The 23,243-nt window shown below is 49.5% G+C and overlaps 1 protein-coding gene across 1 annotated transcript; it reads left to right on the top strand.

Moving 5' to 3' along the window:
* Positions 1 to 3,353: 3,353 nt before the first annotated feature.
* On the top strand, positions 3,354 to 9,652 carry LOC123137666 (uncharacterized). Its single transcript, XM_044557492.1, has 3 exons — positions 3,354 to 3,963; positions 4,457 to 4,642; positions 9,136 to 9,652. The coding sequence occupies exons 1-3, from the start codon at positions 3,442 to 3,444 to the stop codon at positions 9,439 to 9,441; spliced, it is 1,014 nt and encodes a 337-aa protein (XP_044413427.1). The 5' UTR covers positions 3,354 to 3,441; the 3' UTR covers positions 9,442 to 9,652.
* Positions 9,653 to 23,243: the final 13,591 nt, after the last annotated feature.

Raw genomic sequence — 23,243 nt, 5'->3', positions numbered from 1 at the left:
AAAAATGTTTAGATCCGCCATTCAACATTTGGCAAAACTTCTGAACAAATAAAGAAATTGAACCATCATCAACGAACAGGCAAAACGGCTAGGAAAAGGTTTAAGACGTAGACCATGAAACTAATAAAACTTAGGAACACAATCCAAATTGATACAAACCCAGCTCTCAAGCCGAAACCAGCAAAAGAAAAACATTTTAAAACTTTGGGTTAAACCCATTTGCTCCAACCGAACCAAAACATCAATTTGAAGTAGACATCAACACATGACCAAGCAGCAAAGAGCTCTTCACGTTAACTACACCCTTGCAACAAAAAGTTGTTGACATAGATTAGAGCAACTCCAACATGCTGACCCAAATTGTCCACGCGTCCAAAGAGGCGAAAACACTGGCCGTACGCAATAAACTAAAACGAAAAGCCGTCCGCCCGCTGTCCGTTTGGACGCATTTGCGCTCGATTTACGTCCACGCTGACACGAGACGGACACACCGTGCAACCGCTCGGTACACCGGACCCGCATGACGGCGTCTGAAAGCCTCATGAGTGGTCGTCCTTTTTAGTGCAAGCGTGGGGGGGGGGGCTCGTCCACTTCTCCTTCCCGTCCACATTTGGCCACGCTCGCTCCCCTCGCGGTCGACAGCGCAAACGCTAGCCATGGGTATTATCGACGGGAGCAAGGGCAAGCTCAACACAGGCGCCACCTCATCCAGCATGCTGCCTCAACCTCCTCCTCCGCCGCCGCCAACCCCGTCAGCCTATGACACGATGGATCCGTGTGCGGCTAGTGCTCGCCGGCCACGGGACCGGCTATACATCCTGGTGCAAGCGCGCTGGTACTGGCATTACCGCCAGTCGCTGCCATGGCCGGATGTTAACCTACTTCACGGCTGACACCTTGACCCGCACCGCATCCCGGTGGCAGCGGTGTTGCAGTCGGCACGGGCGCACACGGAGGAGGTGCACAAGCGTCACGCTCTCTTGACGCGGGAACAGCGGTGCGACCCTGCCTACGCGCAAACTCCCCACACCGGGAGGCCTAGTTCACCACGGAGCATGACGTGGCTTGTCGCGGCAGCGTGCGGCTCAACCCTGGGTACTTGCCGCCGCCCCCGGAGGCGGCGCAGGAGGAGGAGGATGCCAACCAGGCCGCATTGGAGGCAGTGCTCCAGCGCGTCCTGGAGGAGAGCCAGCGCGAGGAGGACAAGCGCTGGGATTCCTTGGAGGAGGCCCTCGTGCTGTCGGCGGCGGGAGAATGCACCTACGCCCCGCTGCTGCCAGAGCCCAAGGCCGAGCCCGAGCACACGTTGGGGCTCACGCTCATGCCCACGCCCACGCCGCCCATGGAGCTCGAGTCGCATATGTATGCCTGGACCGGCATCCTCCGCGAGTGGGTGAGCGCGCCACCCATCGCGCTGGGCGCCATGCCGGAGCAAGAGGAGGTCTACCTGGAACACTGACACAGATTCACCTGTCAAAGGAGCGCGCCGACGGCGAGCACCGGATGCAGGCCGAGCATGAGGAGGAGTGTTGTGCTCACTAGACACGGAGGAGGAGAAAGAGCGCCAGGAGAAGGAGGAGGAGGAGCGCGCGCCACACAGCAATGCCGCCGGCAGAGCAGACGCCGGAGTAGACGCGGGTGACTTGGGGGACCGCATTCCCGTGGGTTGGGCCGCCGCCAGCCTTCGTCGAACTCACTGGCAACGACGACAATGATGGCAACATATAGGTCAGCGTGCTGGGTGGCTAGGAGACGTGTTTATTTTCTTTATGTTTTAATAATGTTTAAGTGGACTTTGGCCGACGGTTAACCGATCATTTAACATTTAATTATTTTTAATCGGACGCATATTTTTGAAATTGTATTTTTTAACCGGAGGAATAAAAATGTCTGCCACTGTTGGATGATCCAGCCGACCCAAATAAAAAAGCGAACAATCCAGCTCAGAAAACCAGCTTACCTTTCGCTTTTACTAATACGCTGCCTTGTATATTTATTACCGGCTAGAAAAGCAAAATGTTGCAGGAGGCACTACACACCCTGGAGCCTTCCTCTCTCTGGTGGGGTCTATCATTTGACCATAGTCCATGATCAACCAGAGAGCTTTATTTCATGGGAGCTTAGTAATTGTAGAGATATCTACATGCGCGTCACACACCCATTAGTAGTGTCCAGTGAAATAGCTAACACCTTCTAACTTGGACTCACTGGCCTAATCCATCCATGATGCAATGATGCATCGAAGAACTCCCTTTCTATGGAGCTTAGTATCTTGAGAAACATAGCATAATTTTCTTTCCCGCAAGAACAGAATTGTATGACATATACTAAATGTTTTCATTGTTGGACCGGATCGACCTAAGAGCATCTCCAATAGGTGATATAAAATAGCTTATAACTGTTTATTACATCACCTGGAGGCAAAAGCAGGTTTCAACATGATGTGAGTTTTGAACAATTTTTCCTACATCATGATGTATATTTTGCTTCTCGTGATGTAAATATACATCACGTGGGGAGGTGATGTAAAATGCATGCAGCCGCGCGCGCGAGTGTGACCGCCAACTTCCAGGTCCTTCACACCACGCCCGTGTATAATCGCCCCCGCTTCCCGTCGCCGGCCTGGAAGAGGAGCCGTCGATACCGAGATCAACCAAGAAGAAGTTTGAGTGACTAAAATACATCATCTACTAGGGACCTCGTGCCCTAAAATACATCACCTGTTGGAGTTGGACACTTTCCGTGATATAAAAATCATGTTTCTGGTGATGTATAATTCACATCATTCAGTTTTTAGGTTTCTATTTTACATCATCTATCGAACATGCTATAAGTCACCAGTCTGCAGTAAAAATTTCGACTATGGTTTACTAGTAGCCACCAGACCGCCTGTAGCAGCGACCCATGTCTCACTGGCGCAGTGGCCCTAGGACTAGGAGACGGTCACAGCCTATACGGACTCGCTAGGTTCGCGCTCCATCAGTCTATCGCCGCTGACGCACGGTTCCAAAACCCATTTAGACCTCTCCCAATGCAAAGGTGCTTAGATGAGGTGTTAAATGTATTAAATATCTTAGCAACTCAAGTCCTCAATGCATAGATACTTAACTTGTTGTTGCTAAGCACACTTTATTTAATGAGTTAGCATCTAAAGTCTTTCATGCATTGGTTAAATTGTTTCATTTAAGTGGTTTGCTTAGGTTCTTGCGCTTGGCATTGGTTCTTCCTAAGGTCATCAAAGTACTTTCTTCCCTTCTTAAATAGTGTGCCACGTCATATTTTTACTTATGTGGTATGCTTAGCACCTGTACACGGTGAAACACTGGGCCTTAAAACCTTCGTCTTCAAGCGGAAGGCCCCAAACCCGTTGCGCTTCTCCCACAAGTAGTGTATCCCAGAAGACACGCCCATCACGCCGCGCCGCGCCGCACCGCTCCCGAGATGGCACGGCACGCCAAGACGGACTCCGACGTGACGAGCCTGGCGCCGTCGTCGCCGCCGCGTTCCCCGCGCCGCCCGGCGTACTACGTCCACAGCCCCGCCGCCTCCCACCCGGACGTCGTGGCCTCCGGCGGCGGCTGCTGCGGCGGCGCCGGCGCCGCGGCCGACAAGATGTCGCTCGCCGGCTCCACCCCGGCAGAGTCCCCGCTCCACTACCACTTCCACCACTCCAGCGCCGCGATGCACCACTCCCGCGAGTCCTCCACTGGCCGCCTCCTCTTCTCCGACCAGCTCCGCTCGGGCGGCCCGGCGGGGGCCGTGCCCTGGCGCCGCCTCGGGCACGGCAGCGGCGCCGGGAGCGTCGGGGACGACGACGAGGAGGAGGACGGTGGGCGCCCCGGGTCGCAGTCGCCGTGGAGGTGCTACGCCCTGGCGGCGTTCGCGTTCGTCGCCGTCTTCGCCTTCTTCTTGCTGGTGCTGTGGGGCGCGAGCAAATCCTACAAGCCCCACGTCGATGTCAAGGTCGGCCGCCCCCTTTTCCCTGCAACTGCTTCCTCACTCGCATCAAGAAACTCACCGCCACTACTCTGCAGATTACACATTTCAGTCAGCTTCCATTACTCTTTCTTCGCACGATTTGCCCTGTGGTTTGGATTTATTGCCAGTAGTATGAATTATACTGTCTTGACCTCAGTGACCTGAACTGTTGTTACCCACCATACCATTTGCGTAGAAATCGTCCTCTTCTGCTTTGCGGACAAGGAAGAAGCTGTACTTTCTGTTTTACAAGCTCCAAATTTTGTAGGCATGCAATAACTACAGCGTGATTCCTCCCAACGACCACAAAAACTCTGAATTTCAAACCGCGCATTTGGGCAAGAAGCAAAGTCCAAAACAACGGCGAAACATGCACACAGCATGCGAGTAGTATTTCCGAGGGCAACATGCTCGGAACATGCACATCGAATCGAGCGGATGAATTTTAATTTTTCTCACGAGTGAAAGTGCTTTGCAGAGCGTGGTGTTCGAGTCGTACCACATCCAGGGCGGGACGGACCGGACGGGCGTGCCCACCAGGATGATGTCGGTCAACGCGACGGTCAGGCTGCGCTTCCGCAACCGGGGCACCTTCTTCGGCCTCCACGTCACCGCCGCGCCCTTCCACCTCTTCTTCGACGACCTCACCGTCGCCTCCGGAAACGTACGTACACCGCCCTTCTTCTACATGCCATCGTCGTCGCATCCACCATTGCATATTTCCATTTCCATTTGCATCCACCCCACCATCCTGCCCGCCGCGTCATTACATTACCAATACCAGCTGCCCTTAATTGCTCCTTGCCTGGATTGGAATCCGGAAGGCGATGTGAGCGTTACGTCTCGCGACGCCACCCCCCTTAGAGCATGCTTGATACGTTTTAGTAAGTAGTGGGACTAAAACTTGCTAGTCTCACCCATGCTTGGATCCAAATACTAAAGAGACTAAAATCTAATTATTGAGCATTTATTATCCTCTAAACCCTCCAATCCAGAACTAAGGAGAGGAATTAAATGAGGAGAGAGAGAGCTAATACATATTTTAGTAGGTTTCCCATGACTAAAAGATTTTAGCCTCAAGACTAGTCCTAGCTTCTCTTTAGTCAGGGGTGCTTGGAACTTTAGCCTCTAAAAAAAACTATTTTTAGTCAGACTAAAAATAGTCTCTTGTATCCAAGCACCCTCTTAATTAGGCCATGAATCTGACCCTAGTTATTGCTGTTTACGCGAAAAGAACAAAAGGTGACCACATGCCGCTGTTTCCGGATAATCGGGGAGGTTGATAGCTGGCGCGCTTGAACACTACTACACAGATGTATCTAGCACTGAAGTACTACATAATAAGGATCGAAGGGAGTACTTTTTTCTCTTCTTTGCAAAAACGTATAGCCGTGTGTAGTTTGTTCTGTTTGGAGCATACTATAGGAATGTAGCAAAGTTTAGTTCCATGTGAGTGCGAGGTTTCGGCTGCATTGTGCATATAGTCAATGTGATTGGTCACTGGCACGCTGTCCTGGCCATGATTAATAATCATTTTCCTCAAATAGGCCGTGGAATTTTTGCACAAGTATAGCGTCTCTGCTTTTCAGCATTCCCATGGCCAGGCAGAGATTCTTTTTCATTTTAAAGGAAACCCATGAGGTGATGAGCAGTACAAGTGTGCCACTACGTACACCCCATCCATGGCCTAGGTACTGGAGAAAGCAAACGGGAAACCCTGGCAGCACTGTCCCATTCCTATTTGTCGCTCTCCAGATTCGTTCTCGTGGCAGTACACGCCCAAAACAAATCCCGGCTTTGGGAAAAGAAAAGAAAAACCGACGTGACTAAACAACATCGTCTGCTTCCTCCAGAGACGATTTCTGAAGTCGCTAGCCATGCACTGGGCCAATCCTGATCCAGGGCTTATTTGTATAAAGAGCAACTTCAACAGGGCATTTCGTCCGCTTTTTGTTCGTTTGGGCCGGCTGTTCTCCCAACGTCTGCCCTGTTTTAGATATGGATCGGCGGCGCCTCCAACACGCTGATCCATATGTGCCGGCGTGGCCGGCTGGCCGCCCTATTTTGCATTGATGAATTTGCATTTAAATATATAGTTAAATAAAATAGCATAGTTTTACAAGTTGAATAAAAATAAAAATGTCTTACATAGTTCTCACATAGTTTTGCAAACGAATAAAAAGAGATACATCTATTGGTTGCCAATATGAGCCCACATATGCTCAACCAAATCATTTTGCAGTTGCACGTGAGTTTTCCGATCACGTATGTCATGATGAAATTGAGTGAACTGTTCAAATGTTGCCGCTCCTCCATGCTCAGGCACAACATTCTCATCCTGAAACTGAAACCCTTGATCGTACAGACGTTCCAGGCGCTCGTTTTCTACGATCATATTGTGCATGATCACACAAGCAGTCATCACCTCCCACAGTTTCTGCGTGCTCCAGGTATTAGCAGGATACCGAAGGATGCCCCACCGAGATTGTAAAACACTAAAGGCACGCTCGACATCCTTCCTAGCACTCTCTTGCTCTTGGACAAATCTTTTCCTCTTCTCTACGATAGGGTTGGGTATTGTCTTGACAATAGCGGTCCATTGAGGATAGATACCGTCACCCAGTTAGTATCCTTTGTCGTAGTTGTGGCCGTTGACAATAAAGTTCACCGGTGGGCTGTTGATATCATTGTGTGATCCGGCCATGCCAAAGAAAGAGTGCCAGATCCAAAGATCTTGAGACGCCACGACCTCTAGTATGACAGTGCAAGCCCTAACATGGCCCTTATACCGCCCCTGCCAAGCAGAAGGGCAGTTCGTCCACTCGCAGTGCATGCAGTCTATGCTACCAAGCATCCCTGGGAAGCCCGTGCTGGCATTCACCGCCAACAAATGGGTTGTATCTTCAGCAGTCGGCTCTCTCAAGTACTCAGAGCCAAACACAACAATAACAGCCTTGCAAAACTTATACAGGGACTCTAGGCATGTAGACTCGTTCATATGGACGTACTCAATGAGATCACCGGACACTCCGTATGCAAGCATTCAGATGGCGGCAGTGCATTTCTGATAAGAGGAGAAACCAACCTTGCCAACATCATCCTCTTTGCACTCGAAATAGTCATCATAGACGACCACCCGCTCTCTAATACGGTTGAAAAGATGCCTACTCATACGAAAACGGCGGCGGAATTTTTTATGTTTGAACAACGGGTTTGTTGTACCAAAGTAGTCCTTCCAACGGCCGCTGGCTGTTGAGGTGGTGATGGACCAACACGGCAGCCAATATCTCCTCCTCGTCATCGGACGACGAATCGTCGGAGTCGCAAAGGAAATTGTGAGAAAAGAACTCGTCGGCGGAGTCCATTTTGTACATTGGCAAACTGTCGAATAACTTGCGGGCGTCGACGAAGGAGACGGCCAACGAAGGGAGTCGCGGCGCACACGGACCAGCTAGCTGCCCTGCCGGTGTTCGACGAGTGGGCCGGCGTTCGACGAGCGTGCCAGTGAGGATCTGGTCGGGGCGGCGAGGCGGCTTCTTGGTCGGGGGCGGCTGTGTGGTGGGGGGGCGCGGGGGTGGGAAGCAGTCGGCTCTTCGGTGGCAAGACGGCGGTGGCGGGCGACGTGGGAGTGGGCGGCGTTGCTGGGCGGATGTGCAGGCGCCGGCAGCTGGCAGAGTTGTCGGCAAAAATGGGCGGTGGCGGCGGCGAGAAGGAGGCGGGCGAGGGTTGCTGTTGGATGAGGGAGGCCAATGTGCCACCGACTAGCGGGCCTGGAGGAGGAGAAGGCGAGCGTGCACGCGTCCGTCGCGTGTCCGCGCAGACGCAAATCCAGCTCAAAAACGGGTCGGAAATGGGTCGCCCGCGGACGAAAAACGGACGCGCGTCCGTTTGGGTCGGCGCGTTGGGCCATCTTTTGTGTCCGCGCCGACTCAAACGGACGGCGGCGGACGAAATGGGTCGCCCCATTGGAGTTGCTCTAATCCTTCCGTTTTTATTTAGTCCACGTGTTAGTTATGATCAAAGCCAAGCTCTGTAAATTTTGACACTGTTTATAAACAAAAATCTTGATATATACAATAACAAATCAATACCATTATATTCTTTGTTGAATGTGCTTTCACATCATATAGATTCGTTATGATAAATGTTTATATTATTTTCTATAAACTTGGTCAAACTTCCTAACTCTACGAAGTTTGCTCGAGTCAAATCCACTAATCTACTATGCAGACACCCAGTGAAGACCTTGTGGTTGTGATTCACACTTCGCAAGGAACAAATCATCTGTCAATTACCAGCAGAGGACTGAGCTACTGTAGAGCTTTAATTTGTTTTCTTGAAACCGATAGGGAACTACACGTGATTAAGTTGAAGTTGTACCCAACAGTGTGAACAACCAGCCGCGAGGTGAGACCGGAGCGTTCCTCTGGCATGGCGTTCACGTGACGGAAGTCAGGGAGGCCAAGCCGATATGAACGCGCTCCTCTCTCCTCTCCCCTCTCCTCGTAGGCCGGCGTCCTCTGCAATGGGCGAGTACTGGTACGGAGAACGACTAGTGTGCCTGCCTGCTGCAGCATGCTCCACGCCACGCCGCTGCACACAGGCTACGGCGCTGCTGCCGTTGGCAAAGAGCCAATGCGAATGCGAGACTGTTCAAGCTTTTTCACGACGCCTCCAAAGGACGCCTCCAAAGGACGCTGCGCCTTTACTGCTTTTCTGGGTTTCAGACAGCACGCCTTTAGCCTCGTAGTTAATTTGGCCGTGCACTTTTCTGCTCCTGCTGCTCGCGAGGAGGGAATCCTGTGCTGGGCAACAAGATGATGGCCCCCAGTGCGCAGGCAAAGCCAGCCCCCATCATGGACTTTTGCTCCGAGTAATTAGCACAATAGTGTTATCCGTGGCAAGTACTCCCTCCGTTCCAAAATAGATGACCCAACTTTGTACCAACTTTGTACTAACTTTAGTACAAAGTTGGGTCATCTATTTTGGAACGGAGGGAGTACATTCTTGCTCCTGGCTTCTGGATAAGACGGTAAAAAGCGTGGCAGAGTAGAGCCGGTTTCATCCGGCAGCAGAAATTACCTGCAATCTCCATACAATTTTCGTTGGGTTTGCATGAATGACGAGCGTCCACGTTGTGTTTGGGTTTGCATGCAGATGAAGGAGTTCTACCAGGCGCGGAAGAGCGGGCGGGTGGTGACGGTGTCCGTGGTGGGGAAGCAGGTCCCGCTCTACGGCGCGGGCGCCAACCTGCACAGCAAGCCCAACAACGGCCGCCTCGGCCCCGCGGTGGTGCCAGTCAGGCTGGCCTTCGTGCTCCGGGCGCGCGCGCACATCCTTGGCCTCCTCCTCCGCTCCAAGTTCTACCGCCGGGGCGTCTGCCGCCTCGACGTCCGCGAGGCCCACCTCGGCAAGCCCGTGCCCGGCGTCGCCGCCCACTGCGAGTACCACGACGGGAGGTGACGGTAGAGCGTTCGTGTTGTCGATATGACTGTGTTTGGTTGGGTGACGTGGATTGCAACGTCTGAATTCAGGCGTGCGTGGTGAACTGATGACTGATTTAGCTGTTGTAGGCGTGTGATAGCATTCGTGTCAAAAAAATTCCTGATGTAACAAACCCATTGTGTGATTTTGGTTCTTGGGACAACGGGGCTAAAGGCTAATTTTAACTGAACCACGCATCTGAATTCAGAAATCGCATTAGGCAAACTCCGCCTGTTAAATGCTCACCCGTCACCATGGTAGTTCCGTCAGCTATATATGTTCGACCCGTGCTCGTTGGGGGCAAGTTTACCTGTGCTCGTTGGGGGCAAGTTTATTTTTTCTTTTCAAGAGTACACCTAGTGTACGCCTAGGCGTACCATAACTTTATAGAAGGCAGAATTGAAATTACAAGAGGTTATCACTCGCTGCGAACAACGAGCGTAGCATACAATACACCGCTCACAACCAAGTTCATAGACGGACAAAACTAACACACACACCGCGTCTCGACCGACGTCGGACGCCTTTGAAGACCACCACCTTTCGTAGAACATTGCTTGTCGACGCACCATCCACTCCGAGCGCCTAAGAGGAAGTGGCAAGTGGAAGGTAGGACTTGCTTCAATCTAAGGAAAACACCATCTTGGAGACACCAGCGACGAGCGTACATTGCACCGCATAGGACCAACAGAGGACAATGGCGAACACCGGAGGAGAGCAATAAGGACCCAACCATGTCTTCACACACAAAGCTCCCAACAGAGATATGACGCCGAGGACGCCGCCAATGTGCTGACCCAACATTGAATCGAGGCTTTCGCCCGGAGACAACCGCCAACTCCAAGAGAGCGAGGGGCATGGCGCACACGCCTCGGCGACGCCTCCATTGGGGCAAGTTTACAATGGGCGGGCTGAATATTTGGGACGCTTTTGGTTGCGTACATGGTTTTTTGCCCCTTGTATATGTGTCCATGGTTTGGTGGCTTGCCTATTAGTGATGATGAAAATTTTCATCCCACACAGGCCAAATTGATCATGAGGCTTGCCCATTTTTAACATTGCTTGTCTGCTTAAGCACAAATTTGGAGTAAACATCTCTGTAACGGGTCACTTGTTCTCCATGAAATGTAAATCTCCGTGTTGCTCGGTACCCGATTTTCCATGGCGGAATGCCGTGTCAAGGTTCGTGCTAGTCACTTGTTGATGTGGATGCTCCTCTGTTGCACCGTGGTGCTCGGTACGCACGCTCGTGTGGTGCGTTAGGCTGCTTATCAAATTGGTATTGTGATTCATTTACGACTCCCCTTGTCTACTTGTGCCTCGAGGCGATGTCCTTCGGTTTGCTAGCTAGGCGTGCCTTGTCTCGGGCGTCCAATGTTTTTGGTTTCTCTTCTTCTTTTACCCTTGCTGTATGGTTTTTCGGCCCGATTTTTCTCATAAATGGGGTCGACTTGTTTAGGTTTTCGATCCGGTTTTCCTTATAAACTGGATCAGTCTCATGGCATTTTCGCCACTTTGAAATATATCCTTGTGGGGATCCTTCATCCTGGTTACCATTTCAAAAAAACTGTAAATCTCTGAAACCCTTCCTATATACACCACACACTACTCCTGGCATGGCAAAATAACAACAATTCAAGTAGCAACAAAAGGAACACACTACACATGGAACAAAAAAACTTAGGCATGCATGATCATAAAGGCAGAGCAAGTTCATCCTAACTACTATGGTGTCATCGTACCACCACATCCAAAAGAGAGTGTAATCCTATCACCGCAAGCTTGCCATCGACGTGAGGGGTTAGTATACATTACATCATCAAAATATACACAGTTTTCAAGCTCTAGCTACCATAAAATGTACATCATCATCGTTGTCGATCATCATGTAGACTATCACCACCAACAGAAACAACACTAGTAGTAGTGTTTGCCCAGCCAAGTCCTAAGCCAGAGCACCCTATGAGCGGCCCCCAGGGTAACGAACCTAACACCTTGTGCCCTATTGTCCAGTAGGTGGCTAAAAGCAGCCATTAGAGCCTCCGGACTGAAGCCACCTCGCTCCATGAAGGCGCTGCACATGTTAGGGTGGACGTCGACTGATTTGCTCTCCATAATGGTGGTTTCCACCTCCTTGACCGCGTCAGCCATGCTGCTAAAGATGATGAGCTCCTCTTCCATCAAACCATCCCTCTTCCTCTTCCTATCAAGGACATGAACGTGATCACCACTCTTATTAGGATCATCAAGGACGACAGTCTGTGACTCCTGGGTGTCTGGATACTTAGGCATAGGCGAACTGAGTGTCTCACTAGAGTTCATATCATGCTTCCACGGTAGCTAGCCCATAGGAGAAGATTTCATCCATCTGCGAGTAGTTCTGGATGGGAGTGTTGAGGAACTCTGCGTCCTTAGGGTGGTCCTAAGAAAGAAACATAATGTGGTTAGTTGTGATTGGTATGTTAGACAAGCTTAAGCAAGTGGTATGTGAGCTAACCATGGTGTAGCCTTGGTAGTGCTCTGCCTCCAACAGGATCGTGTAAGTGTCTTGATCCCATTGTGTGTCGGTAAGGTCTCTGAGCTTGGACGCTAGGATCTATCTGGCTATCCACTTCCTAAGGTGATTGGATACCTAGGCCAAGGTGACCTCTCGGCCACAAAACACGAACACCTTCTTGGCAACATAGTTCAAGTGCACCTCCTTAAAGTCCTTGTTAGTCCTTACCCCACTCACTATGATCTCACACATCTTATTAAGCATGATGGTAGACATGAACAATTGCCATTTCATGGAGTTCCCCTCCCAATCATCTTTGCTTTCCCGACCTTGATAGCTTCCTTATGTGCACAGCAACAACAACATTGGGCTCAACCAACACATATCTTGGAGGCCTAGCAGACCCCACTACAAAAAAAGACACATCTGTGACATTTTGGGCCGAAGAATTTTTTCTGTCATACTTATGACACTTCTATGACGATAATTGTGACAAAACCCGGTATCACCATAGATGTGGTGGGCTCCTACTTTTATGAAAAAAAATCATGACAGAAAATGTGCTTTTTGTCCTGGGCGGGCCGGAGACGCAGCTGCCTGACATTCTTTGGGCCGTGCATGACGGAAAAAATCGTGGTAGAAGCGAGGGCGAGGAAAATATCGGGGAGTTCCCAGTTACGGTGGGTGGTCGGGGGCCGAGTGATGCGTGTTTCTCTCGTACACGTACGCGCGCGGGTGCGAGGCGTTGGGCTCTAACTGAACCCGAGCGAGGCGTTCGCCTAACTGAACCCGAGCGATTGCATTGTAGGCTACGTGTTACTGAACCCAAGCGATCAGCGATTCCTTCGCTACTGCTGCTAATTGAAGCCGATCAATGCTGCCTCTGAATGAACAATGAGCGTTGTTGTTGTGTGTGTGTGTGTGTGGGGGGGGGGTGGATGAACAGTTCCCGGTGGGGGTTGGATGAACAGGACCCCGTGGTGTTGCCGCTGGATGAACAAGACCCCGATCGATCGAGTTGGTTGGGCGTGGATGAACATGACCCCGTGGAGGGCTGGATGAATAGGACCCCGTGGAGGGAAGGTTGAACAGTAGCCAGTGGAGGGTTGGTTGAACAGTAGCCGGTGGAGGACTGGATGAACAATAGCCCATGGAGGGGTGGTTGAACAGGACCCCGTGGAGAAGGCTGGTTGAACATTAGTCGGTGGAGGAGTGCGCGGTGGAGGCTGGATGAACAGGAGCTCGTGGATGAACAGTCGCATGTGGGGGCTGGAGGAGGTCGATGATGGATGAACAGTAGCCCGTGGAGGCTGGAGGAGGTCGACGGTGGAGATGAACAGTATCCCGTGGAGTCCCGTTTTGCGGTATGCCACACCCCTCCCGATGAACAGGACCCCCGTTTCGACCGTAGCGCTCCAACACAAGTCTGTTTCCTTCATTTTGCGGTATGCCATACCCCTCCCGATCAACATGACCCTGTTTACCGTAGGAGGTCCAACAGAAGTCTGTTTCCTCCGTTTTACGGTATGCCAGACCCCTCCCGATGAACATGATCCCGTTTCAACCATGGCTGGTCGAACACAAGGCTGTTTCCTCCGTTCTGCGGTACGCCAGGCCTCGTTTCCATCGGCTGTTCCGTCCAAGCCGGTTGGCTCCCGATGAACAACACGCGTTCCGTTGCCTCCCGATGAACACGACACATTCCCTTGCCTCCCCATGAAGACGACACAGTTTTTTCGTTCCGACCCAGCCATGTACACGAGCCGTGGCCGTACGTATGCGTGAGTAGGCATTCGAGACCCCGCCTGTATGTACGTACGTGGCCGTATTTACTTTCTTGCAGCCTGGCCGCTGTACGTACGTGTACATGCTATGTGCGTGCCTCTACTATGACACATGCGCGCCTGTACTACGACACGTGCACCCTCTACATCGACTAGTATGTATGTACACGTTCGCGACCAGAATGAAAACGCTACGTACGCTTCGACCAGATGGGTCCCGACTATCAGGCACTTCCTTGCATGCGAAGATGTAGATGGTGGGTCCCATCAGTCAGGGGGCAAATCATTTTTTTGCCCATAATATGGACGCACTTCCTTGCATGCGAAGATGTAGCTGGTGGGTCCCAGCAGTCAGGGGGGAAACATTTTTTTTTGCAAAATACGGTGGCCCGTCCGATGGGTCCCTGCTGTCAGGTGGAGGAATAATTATTTTGCACGCAGTAAGGAGGCACTTCCTTGCGGCTGTCGTAGACCCAGCTGTCAGCCTCTCCACGTACAGTAATCTTCCGATGGAAGTCGTTCCTTGATCACGTTAACCACGTCGCGTCGAGAGCACCAGGGCGGTGGACGACGGCGAGGCCTAGGAAGGGGACGACGCGGAGCCAGGGAAGACACGACAGTGGAAGCCCGCACGGCTGCGGTGTGAGGCTGTCGTCGCCGCAGAATAATAGGGGGTGTGGGTGAGTAGAGGGATGGCCTGGCCAGCGGTGGGAGTAGTAGGGGGCGGTGAGGCCTCTGCGGCATCGCAGCCGGCCATGGGAGGCAGGAGCACGTGGCACGACCGACGCTGCTTTGGGCGGCTGGAGAAAGAAGACCAGAGGTTGAAGAAGCACTACGGCCGCTAGATGGACATCGTACGGTCACTGCAGCTAGAATCGTTTATATTGGCTAAGTTGACAAAGCCCTTGGTACGCTCAACTTAGTAGGCCCACAGGCCAGCCTCCGAAATAGTGCGCCCCAGATGTCAGGGGGAGGAACCATTTTTTGGGCAGCTAAAGCAAGAATATCCGAGATTGAAGAAGAAGCACGACATCCGTTGGATGGACATCCAACGACCACTGCTGCTAGAACCGTGTGTTGACTATAAGTTGACAAAGCCTTGCATATGCGTCAACTTAGTTTTTTAGGGGACGCGTCAACTTAGAAGGCCCACAAGTGTTTGGCAGAGAACATATAGCCCATTTGCGATTTGTAAGAATGTATATCCCATTTTTGAATTCTAATGGAATTTACTATAACCCATTTACAGTTTGTTAAAAGCACAACCCATTTTCTAGCTAGGACAACGATTAGTAATTTCAATCAACCGCTCAAAACAGAATTCAAATTTTTTTCCAGATTTTGATGGGATCCGAAATATTTTTATCCGAAATTTCTAGTGAGATTAAATATAATTTCAAAATAAAGTTATATTATGTAAAAATCCAACGAAATATTGCACGCACAACAAGTAATGAAACTAAAATTTTCATATTCCAAAAATAATATATCTTTTAAACTAATTATGCGTTTGGTGCATTTTTTGTAGTTACTGCCCAATTATTATAATTACATCCTATTTATTATTTCTTAAAGTCCATTTTCTTGGTAAGCTTAATGCATACCTCCTAGGAAACTTTGCAGTCTAGCGGGGTGGATAATAACAAGTTGACCCGGATATTGTGTACAACTGTTGGCCCAGTTGTATCGCTGATGTTGAAAAAAGGCCTGTGTAGTACAGTAAAATCTAACATGGCTACTCAGCCCATATTTAGCGACGCCGGAAAGGCCCAAACAATGCTTCTGTACAACTTTTTGAAGTAACTGAGCTCAATTAATAACTTAAGAAAAAAGTTAGAGTACAGTGGAACCTAACTAAAAGCTGTCACGAGCAAAGAAATAATTCAACGGGTCCCACTTGTGCGTGCGTGCGTGCGTGTGTGTGTGAGAGAAAGACCCATCGATCGATGCTCGTAAATACATCTTTTAGCCATATGCATTGCTAATGCTCAGTAAAAACTTATATAGTTGACACAATCATATAGAACATCATAGCATACTGAATTTGCATACATAAATTTCACGCAGGCGGCACAATCAGGATGGAAGCAGTGGATCGCTACGGGTAGGGCTATGTTGAAACCAATGAACTTGTACATAAAGGTTCATTGTCTTTATCAATGACGGGGAAATATCTTGAATGCTGTGCGAAGAAAACAGATAGATAACACAATAAGTTCTGCTAGCACATTAAGTTGGCGTACAACCCTTTCTAAAAAAAGTTCAGGTACAAAATTAGAACATGTCACAATCAAATGTACTGGCACATCAGTGTTTCACACTCATAGCTCGGTTTTAACTAGTATCTGACAAGATTCAGTTGTTACCTGAAATTAGAGCACATCCAGGCAGCCAACCCTGCCTCTTCTCCCAAAGAAGCAGTGGCCTCCGCCGCGCGATGGAGTAGGCCCTGTGCCATCCATCGTTCCGAGCAACACGGGGAAAGTCTGACGTTGACTCCTGTAATGGACGTCGTCGACGGACCCTGGCACCAGCGGCGGCGGCAGGACTTCGATTAATGGATTGACCACTTCTTCGACATGCATGAACACTCAATACAGGTACATCCCTAACGTGGTCTGCGGGGCCTTGGTGGCGACGAATAGTACAACCCCGGTTCCTGCACCAATATCTCAACACCAATCACCTTCGATATGGTGGACGGCTTCTTCATCCATGCCATAACCGTCAGAGCACAGCTGTCTAGAGGAACAAACATACTTACAAGCTCACCTCCAAGGTCGTTGATAAGATCATTCATGGACTCGCTGTTCCAAGCATGTCGAGGCATGCCGTGGAAGGTAAGCTTTGTTAAAAACTCAAGCTCAGAGGGCACCGAGCCCCATCCTGGGTGCGACCGATCAAAGCTCACCAGTGCGCCATTACAGAACAAACGCCGGGAAGATTCAAACACATGACTGCATTCGAAAGTTGTGCGGAACCTGACGAAGAAATCAGCCGGTGGCAGACAGACTTCGACAAGCAAGTCAGTTATTTGGATGCCATGCGCAATGCCAAGTGCTTTGACAAGGTCGTCCATTGAGACGGGAGGTCGATCGCCGTTGATGGTTACCATCAGCACTTTGCCGGCAAACTGGTCGTCAAGCGTCACCATGCCACTGTTGAGCGACAACACGCAGCGACCGAAGGCAGGACGGACCTCAGGATCTCTGGCTCGGAGATCTGCGTTGACCGGCGACATGATATTACGCTTGAGTACATGGAGTACAGGAGGGGGATTAGGGGGAACTGGAGTAGGAAACAAGATTCCAAAGGTGGGGGAGGGGCGGGAGATTGGGGATGAAAAGGTAGCATGAATTTCGGACACGCGCCAATATGCTCTCGGCGCGCAAGCGCACGAAAACACCGGTGGCGCCCACATGTCGGCCTAAGATCCTTATTCTTTCTTTTTTGGAGAGCCCGGCCTTTTTTGAGGATCTTTTGAGAGCCCGGCCTGAGAGTCATAATTGACCTATTTGGCATTGTGTTACTACTCGGCCCATATTCAACGACACCTCGCTGGCCGAAACAAGTGTACATCATCAAAAGACATTGGGCTCAAATAATAACTTGAAAAAAGGAGATATACTCTGAACACTGGAGAATGGTGATGCCCTCATTTAGCCCACCAGCAGTTCAAAACAATAAACAGTTCGAAAGAACGATATATACAATATTCAAACACTGACTAGTGACTACTACTGACATAAACAACAAGACATGATAGTTCATAAGAAGTCTTGCTATACCACCAAAACGCACCCATCTGCAGCGCTCAGACTCTCGTGATCTAGACGAGAATGACATTCTAAATAGAGGCAACTATTACATAGTAAGAGTGACATAGATGAGGATGACCAAATGACAAGGAATATGCATAACAAAAGAGAGAACTAGCCATCCAGAACAAGCAGCAAATACAACAAGTCATTCGAAGAGGGATGATCCAACACCATCATAATTTGCAGCCCCGCTTCAGCGACCAGTGATCCGGAGACACCAGTACTCCACCCTTTTGACGCAACAGCCCAATTACCTATCAACCTGAAGGCTTGAACCACATCACTGCCTGTCGTAATTGAGACATCCAAGGATCAAAGTTAATCCAGATGCCTTTGTCATTCTCACCTTCTTTTGGCTGCAGGCTGTATCGTTGACAATCAGGGGAGTTTGCTCCCGAACTCCTAGGGCTCGCCGTGTAGACACAGTTTTCCATAGCAAACAGAGCCTCTCTGCCATCAAGGTCCTTGCCAATGGTGATCTCCTGGTTAATCGGATAATTGAGTCCGAGAAACAGAGAGTGTGAACCAAGGCTGTTTACCCGCCTCCAACTCAAAAATCCTGAAGGCCCCAACAAGCTGGTATCCTGCTCATAGACGTAACAGCCACTGTCCGGATACTCACGTATTTCACGGTGCTTGTATACATTGGGGTTTTTGCAATATAACTTTTCCGGCTCATGTGTCCGAATGATCATCAGTCTTTTGCCGTCGTCTGATCGAGCGAGGAACCAGTTGTGCTTCCCTGTTTTTGGCAAAGGTGGTGTGATTACAAAGGGCAGTAACTATAGGGACACTGCATCATATCAAAAAGGACAGCATTGTTAATGTAAGATCAGCATTGTTCAGAGTATGAGTAGGATAATGCAAGAAACAACATTGATATGTCCCTGTTGGAACTGGGAGGAAAATACAGGGAAATGTATACTGGGTTCGAAAATATAGAAGTGCCATGCATGGTTATACTCATGTTATCTCGCAATCGATTCTTCACAGGAAACTACCATGTCATGCATGTTATGTAATCATGTTCTGTCCTCACAAACAAATTCTTCAAGGTAACTAACAGACCATGCATTGTTATATACTCGTGTTCTGTGGGCAAATTTTTTGTGAGGATATTATTCTAGCCATTGATTGCTGAAGGGCGAATATAGGTATGTACACATGGTAAGCATTACAGGATTTCACTACCTCCAAATATAGAGTTCTCCATATGCACATTTACTTCCCTAATGTATGGTTAGATGAAACCAACAGTGTGGTGCATGTTTCTACATCATGAAAATGAGGAAACTAACATGGCCATTGATACACACTCATATAGTAGTAATATATAGATTACTGTAAAATAAGGAGAATATCCATATATTCCTAACCGTTTGATTATTCAGGGGTACAAATTGGCTATAATGACATGGTCAAAATCGCATGGATTAACTCATTCCAAACATAGCCGATTTACGGCGTCTCTAATACATTGCCATAGTTCTACCCAAATTCTTCTCAAACAGGGATATGCCAATCATCACAAAAGTTCAAACAGTGTCATGGCGTCATCATTAACATGAGGCGGAAACAACTTACACGCGCCGTCCCAGCAATACGTGGTGCCATCTGCTTTGTCGATCGCGTAGATGATGCCATTGTGTTCAATAGCATCACAGAAGTGTGTATCAGCTTTGACAATGATCCACTGCGAGCTGAGTTGTCTCCAGCTAAAGAAGGAACCGGTGTAAAGATAGGCGAGTCCATGGTCGAACAAGGCAATTAGCTTGAAGTCTGCACAATTCACATGTCATGTGGGCACTTGGCAGATTACAATCTTCTGCAAAACAAGGTCTGTCCAACTAACGTGGTAATCTAGATGACTTGGACCGCGATGGTAAAACTCTGTATAATCCAACGAGGAATGATAATCTCATGGGAGGTCTGAAAGTTCACGAGCACCAAATTTTTGCCGTCTTCTCTGATGGCAGCCATCCAGTGAGAGTTCATGCCGACCCAGTACATACCTGCTAAGAAGTTTTGGGCGATGGTGATCGGATCGAAGTCGAGGGAAATGATGTATGGCGACCCACTACATACCTGCAAAGAAGTTTCGTCTAATGGAGATCGGATTGAAGTGGAGGGGCATCATGTACGCCTTCGTATCATGGTGAGCAAATCTCGCAAGACCAGATAGCAGCAAGCAAGGTGTCTTGAAAAGCTTAGGCCTTGCTTCGATGATGGCCGTGTGCATGTCCCTCGAGCATGCAGCCAGCCGCATGGCGCTCAACATATCCATACATGAACAATAGAGGTCGAGGATGTCAGTGGGGAGATTGCTCCAATCGTGGCTCATATGGATGCTGCACGATTCGCGTTCAACCATGGTAGAGTTTGGAAGGTGGGGATTTTGGGGGAGCTTGATTTACGGGGGAGAAGGCTGTCGGTGCTGGAGCGGATCGCAAGGGAATACTGGTACTATGGGAGGCGAGCGAGGCAACGGTACACGGGGGCATAGTGAGATGGAGAAGGAGATGGAGATGGAGTGGTGCTTTGGGAGGGGGTGAGGGAGACGAGGCGAGGCATGCTAATGTGCTATACAACAGCGTGACAGACTGCACAGTGCACAGGGTGAGGCTGACTTTGGTAACCCAAACACGCCTCCTGGACTAGTGTCAGGCGCAGGGTGCTGTCACTTCACTGTGAGGACCAGATGAATAGTATTTTGACCATCAAGTGTACCACAGTTGTACTACTACTACTAGTAGTAGGAACATGAGTACTCCAGTACTGTATAGCGGAAATAGGTCTCCCGTGCTAGCATGCCTGTTCACTTCATCCTCCAGGTATCATCCATATTGCAATCGGAACCAAATTCTCGTGCATGCGACGAAGATGGGCCTTTTCTTTTTTGAGGATAACCGTGTATTCCTTAACAAGAGAATGTTGTGTCTCCCACGCACGCGCCAATATCCATCTGAACCAGCTACGATGCATTTTTTTATCTATTTGCATAGGTCCCACCTATCAGGAAAGGTGCAGAAATAAAATGGAATCATAAAATGTCTCGCCACGGTGATTCAAAAGAGTGACCTCAACTAGCCAGTGGCACATGTAGCGCTAGAAGGATGGGCACGTACACGAACATGTACGACTCCTCAGTCTACCCGCATAGCCTTTTCGTTTAGTCTACCTAGCCGTCTAATCAACTGCCTGCACACCACTTCTCCCATTTACTTCTCCTTCGGGAATCGATTTTCCTCGACTTCTTCACCTCTCCTTCGTCTTCATTTGCATCCAAACCCCACTGCATTCACATTGTTTTAACCTCTTCACATACTCCTGGAGTAATTCCGAAGCCCCTTTAAATAATCATCTACTTCAGTTAGACTAGCCATCTAATCCTAATTCTCCAAACTATAGCCCTCCGTTCCAGCGGTTCCAAATGGCGAAAGAGTTCCAGATGCAGGTTTTTAGCGTCCAACATGTCCTCGTCAAAGGCTCATTGAGCATAGTTGCCACCGTCACCGACCCCCCAAGGGTTGTTGGGAAGTGGATCAACAATGTATCCAACTCCCTCGAAAAGGTAGAGATGAAGATCATCGGTCTCGACGCAGAGTACACGGAGGGTGCCACTGGGAAGATCCAACACGCCGCCGTCCTTCAGCTGTGCCTCGAAGATGATGTTTTGGTTTACCACATCATACACGTGCCCACCATACCAGGTGAGCTTCACGATTTCTTGTCTCGGGAGGACATATACTTATGTGGGGCAGCCATCAAAGGGGACAAACAGAAGCTGGCGTCGTACAACCTTGATTTGAAAAGCATCGCTGGCCTACAAACCAGAATCAAAATTCATGTAGAAGATTGTGATAAACAGACACCATCCCTATTCGATGTAGCAAATTTTGTGCTCGGTACAAATCTTCAGAAGGGTGAGGAGACGCTGGCATTAAGGTCATCTGGATGGTAGAATTATCCCTTGACGTACGAGCGGATAAAATATGTTGCCCTCGATGCCCGTGTGAGTTTCGAGATAACTGCAAGGTCCAAAGAGCTTGTTGCGAAGCCGTCTCCCACAGAAAATGAGAACTAGAAGAAGAAGAAGAAGAAGAAGAAGAAGAAGAAGAAGAAGAAGAAGAAGAAGAAGAAGAAAATGCTGCACCAGCAGCAGGGCATATGGATGGATGAACTATTTCCTCTCTTGTAAAAAAAATTATTCCCTGTCGGTGTATATTGATATAGATGGACTATTTTGATGGTGTGCATGTCTTTGGAACAAGTAGTAGCATGGGTCCACTTGACTATAAGGAACTATTTATCCTCCTAGCTTACTCTACTACTCCTTCCAGTGATCGGTTTGCAATGCATGTGTCCATAGACATGACATCTTGTCCATGGAAGTTCAACTATGGTGACCATCATGTTTCATCCACTGCCACTCGCGATTCGCACGATGCCGCTCCAACCCACAGCACCACGTCCCCTGATGTGCGCCTCACCCCTCTCGGCCGCACCGCCGCTCTGCCTTTGTGTGCATGACATGTGGGCCACCTGAAATGCGGCGAGCATCAAGTTTCTACCACAGCCACACGTGATTCCCATGACGCCGCTCAAACCCATGACACCGCACGTCCCCCGACCTGTGGCTCACCCCTCTCGGCCTCACTGCCCCTCTGCCTTCGGGAGCATTACATGTGGACCAGCCACCTATCGGGTCCACATGTTATTGACTCAAAGGCAGGTGTAGTAAGGCGCTGAAGCTCAGTCCCGAGGGCCTTGAGAGGGAAATGTAACTTCTGCGCCAGGCCTTGTGGTGCTACCGCTGCACGAACTCGTGCCAATTTCGAGATTTCTTTCTTTACTATACATGCATGCAACAATTTAATGGACATTGTAATCTCAACATGTGATGGGGAGCTCTAAATTTGAATTTGAAACTTATAAAACGAAAAATTTAAAACAAATAAACTGGGATAGAGGGAGTATACTGTAGGATGTGTCCCATACAAAACAAGTCCCTGGTTTGTCACCACGAAGATGCGGTTAGAAAGGAGCACAACGTCTTCATACTCGTACGGCAACAAATCGGACGCAGACAGCATGGTCCACCTTTGACCGCCATGTGCAAGGTTCGTGCTATCTTCTTCAATCTCACCGTGGTTCCATCGCACCAATTCAGGCGGTGGCCCGTTGCATGGCTAATCCCAATGTTGGACAAAGGTTCTACGGGAACGGTGTCACCGTTGTAAATGTTGTGCAAATTGATGTTGGTACCCTCCCGTACATATGCAAGCCAATCTCCACTCACACCGAGCCTAACCTGTGAAACAGTGGGCAGGGGGAGAATTAGGAAATGGACACGAAAGTAGTCTTTAGAATGCACTTACTACATGATCAAACTCATCTTACCTGCTCATTGGAGGAAATCCGAGTGCCCCTCAACGTCGGCATCTCAATGGGTGTCAACTTGCAACTATGGCCATGCCGCGCTAGAGAGACCCCCAAGGAAACATCCTCGTGCGTTGCATGGGACATCAAGATGCATTTGTATGAGTAGTTTATCTTGTGAGAGGAAAGGATGAACGAGGGAAGGCCTTATTTGCAAATGTGGAGAGGGGTGTAGGTATCTTTTTGCAAAATTGCTATAGTTTTCTTCCTATCCGTCAGATATAAATCGGACGGCCTATA

This window comes from Triticum aestivum, chromosome 6B, assembly GCF_018294505.1.
Source record: "Triticum aestivum cultivar Chinese Spring chromosome 6B, IWGSC CS RefSeq v2.1, whole genome shotgun sequence".
Taxonomy (NCBI): Eukaryota; Viridiplantae; Streptophyta; class Magnoliopsida; order Poales; family Poaceae; genus Triticum; species Triticum aestivum.
Note: the sequence above shows the minus strand (reverse complement) of the source record. Positions and strands in the feature narration are given on the sequence as shown.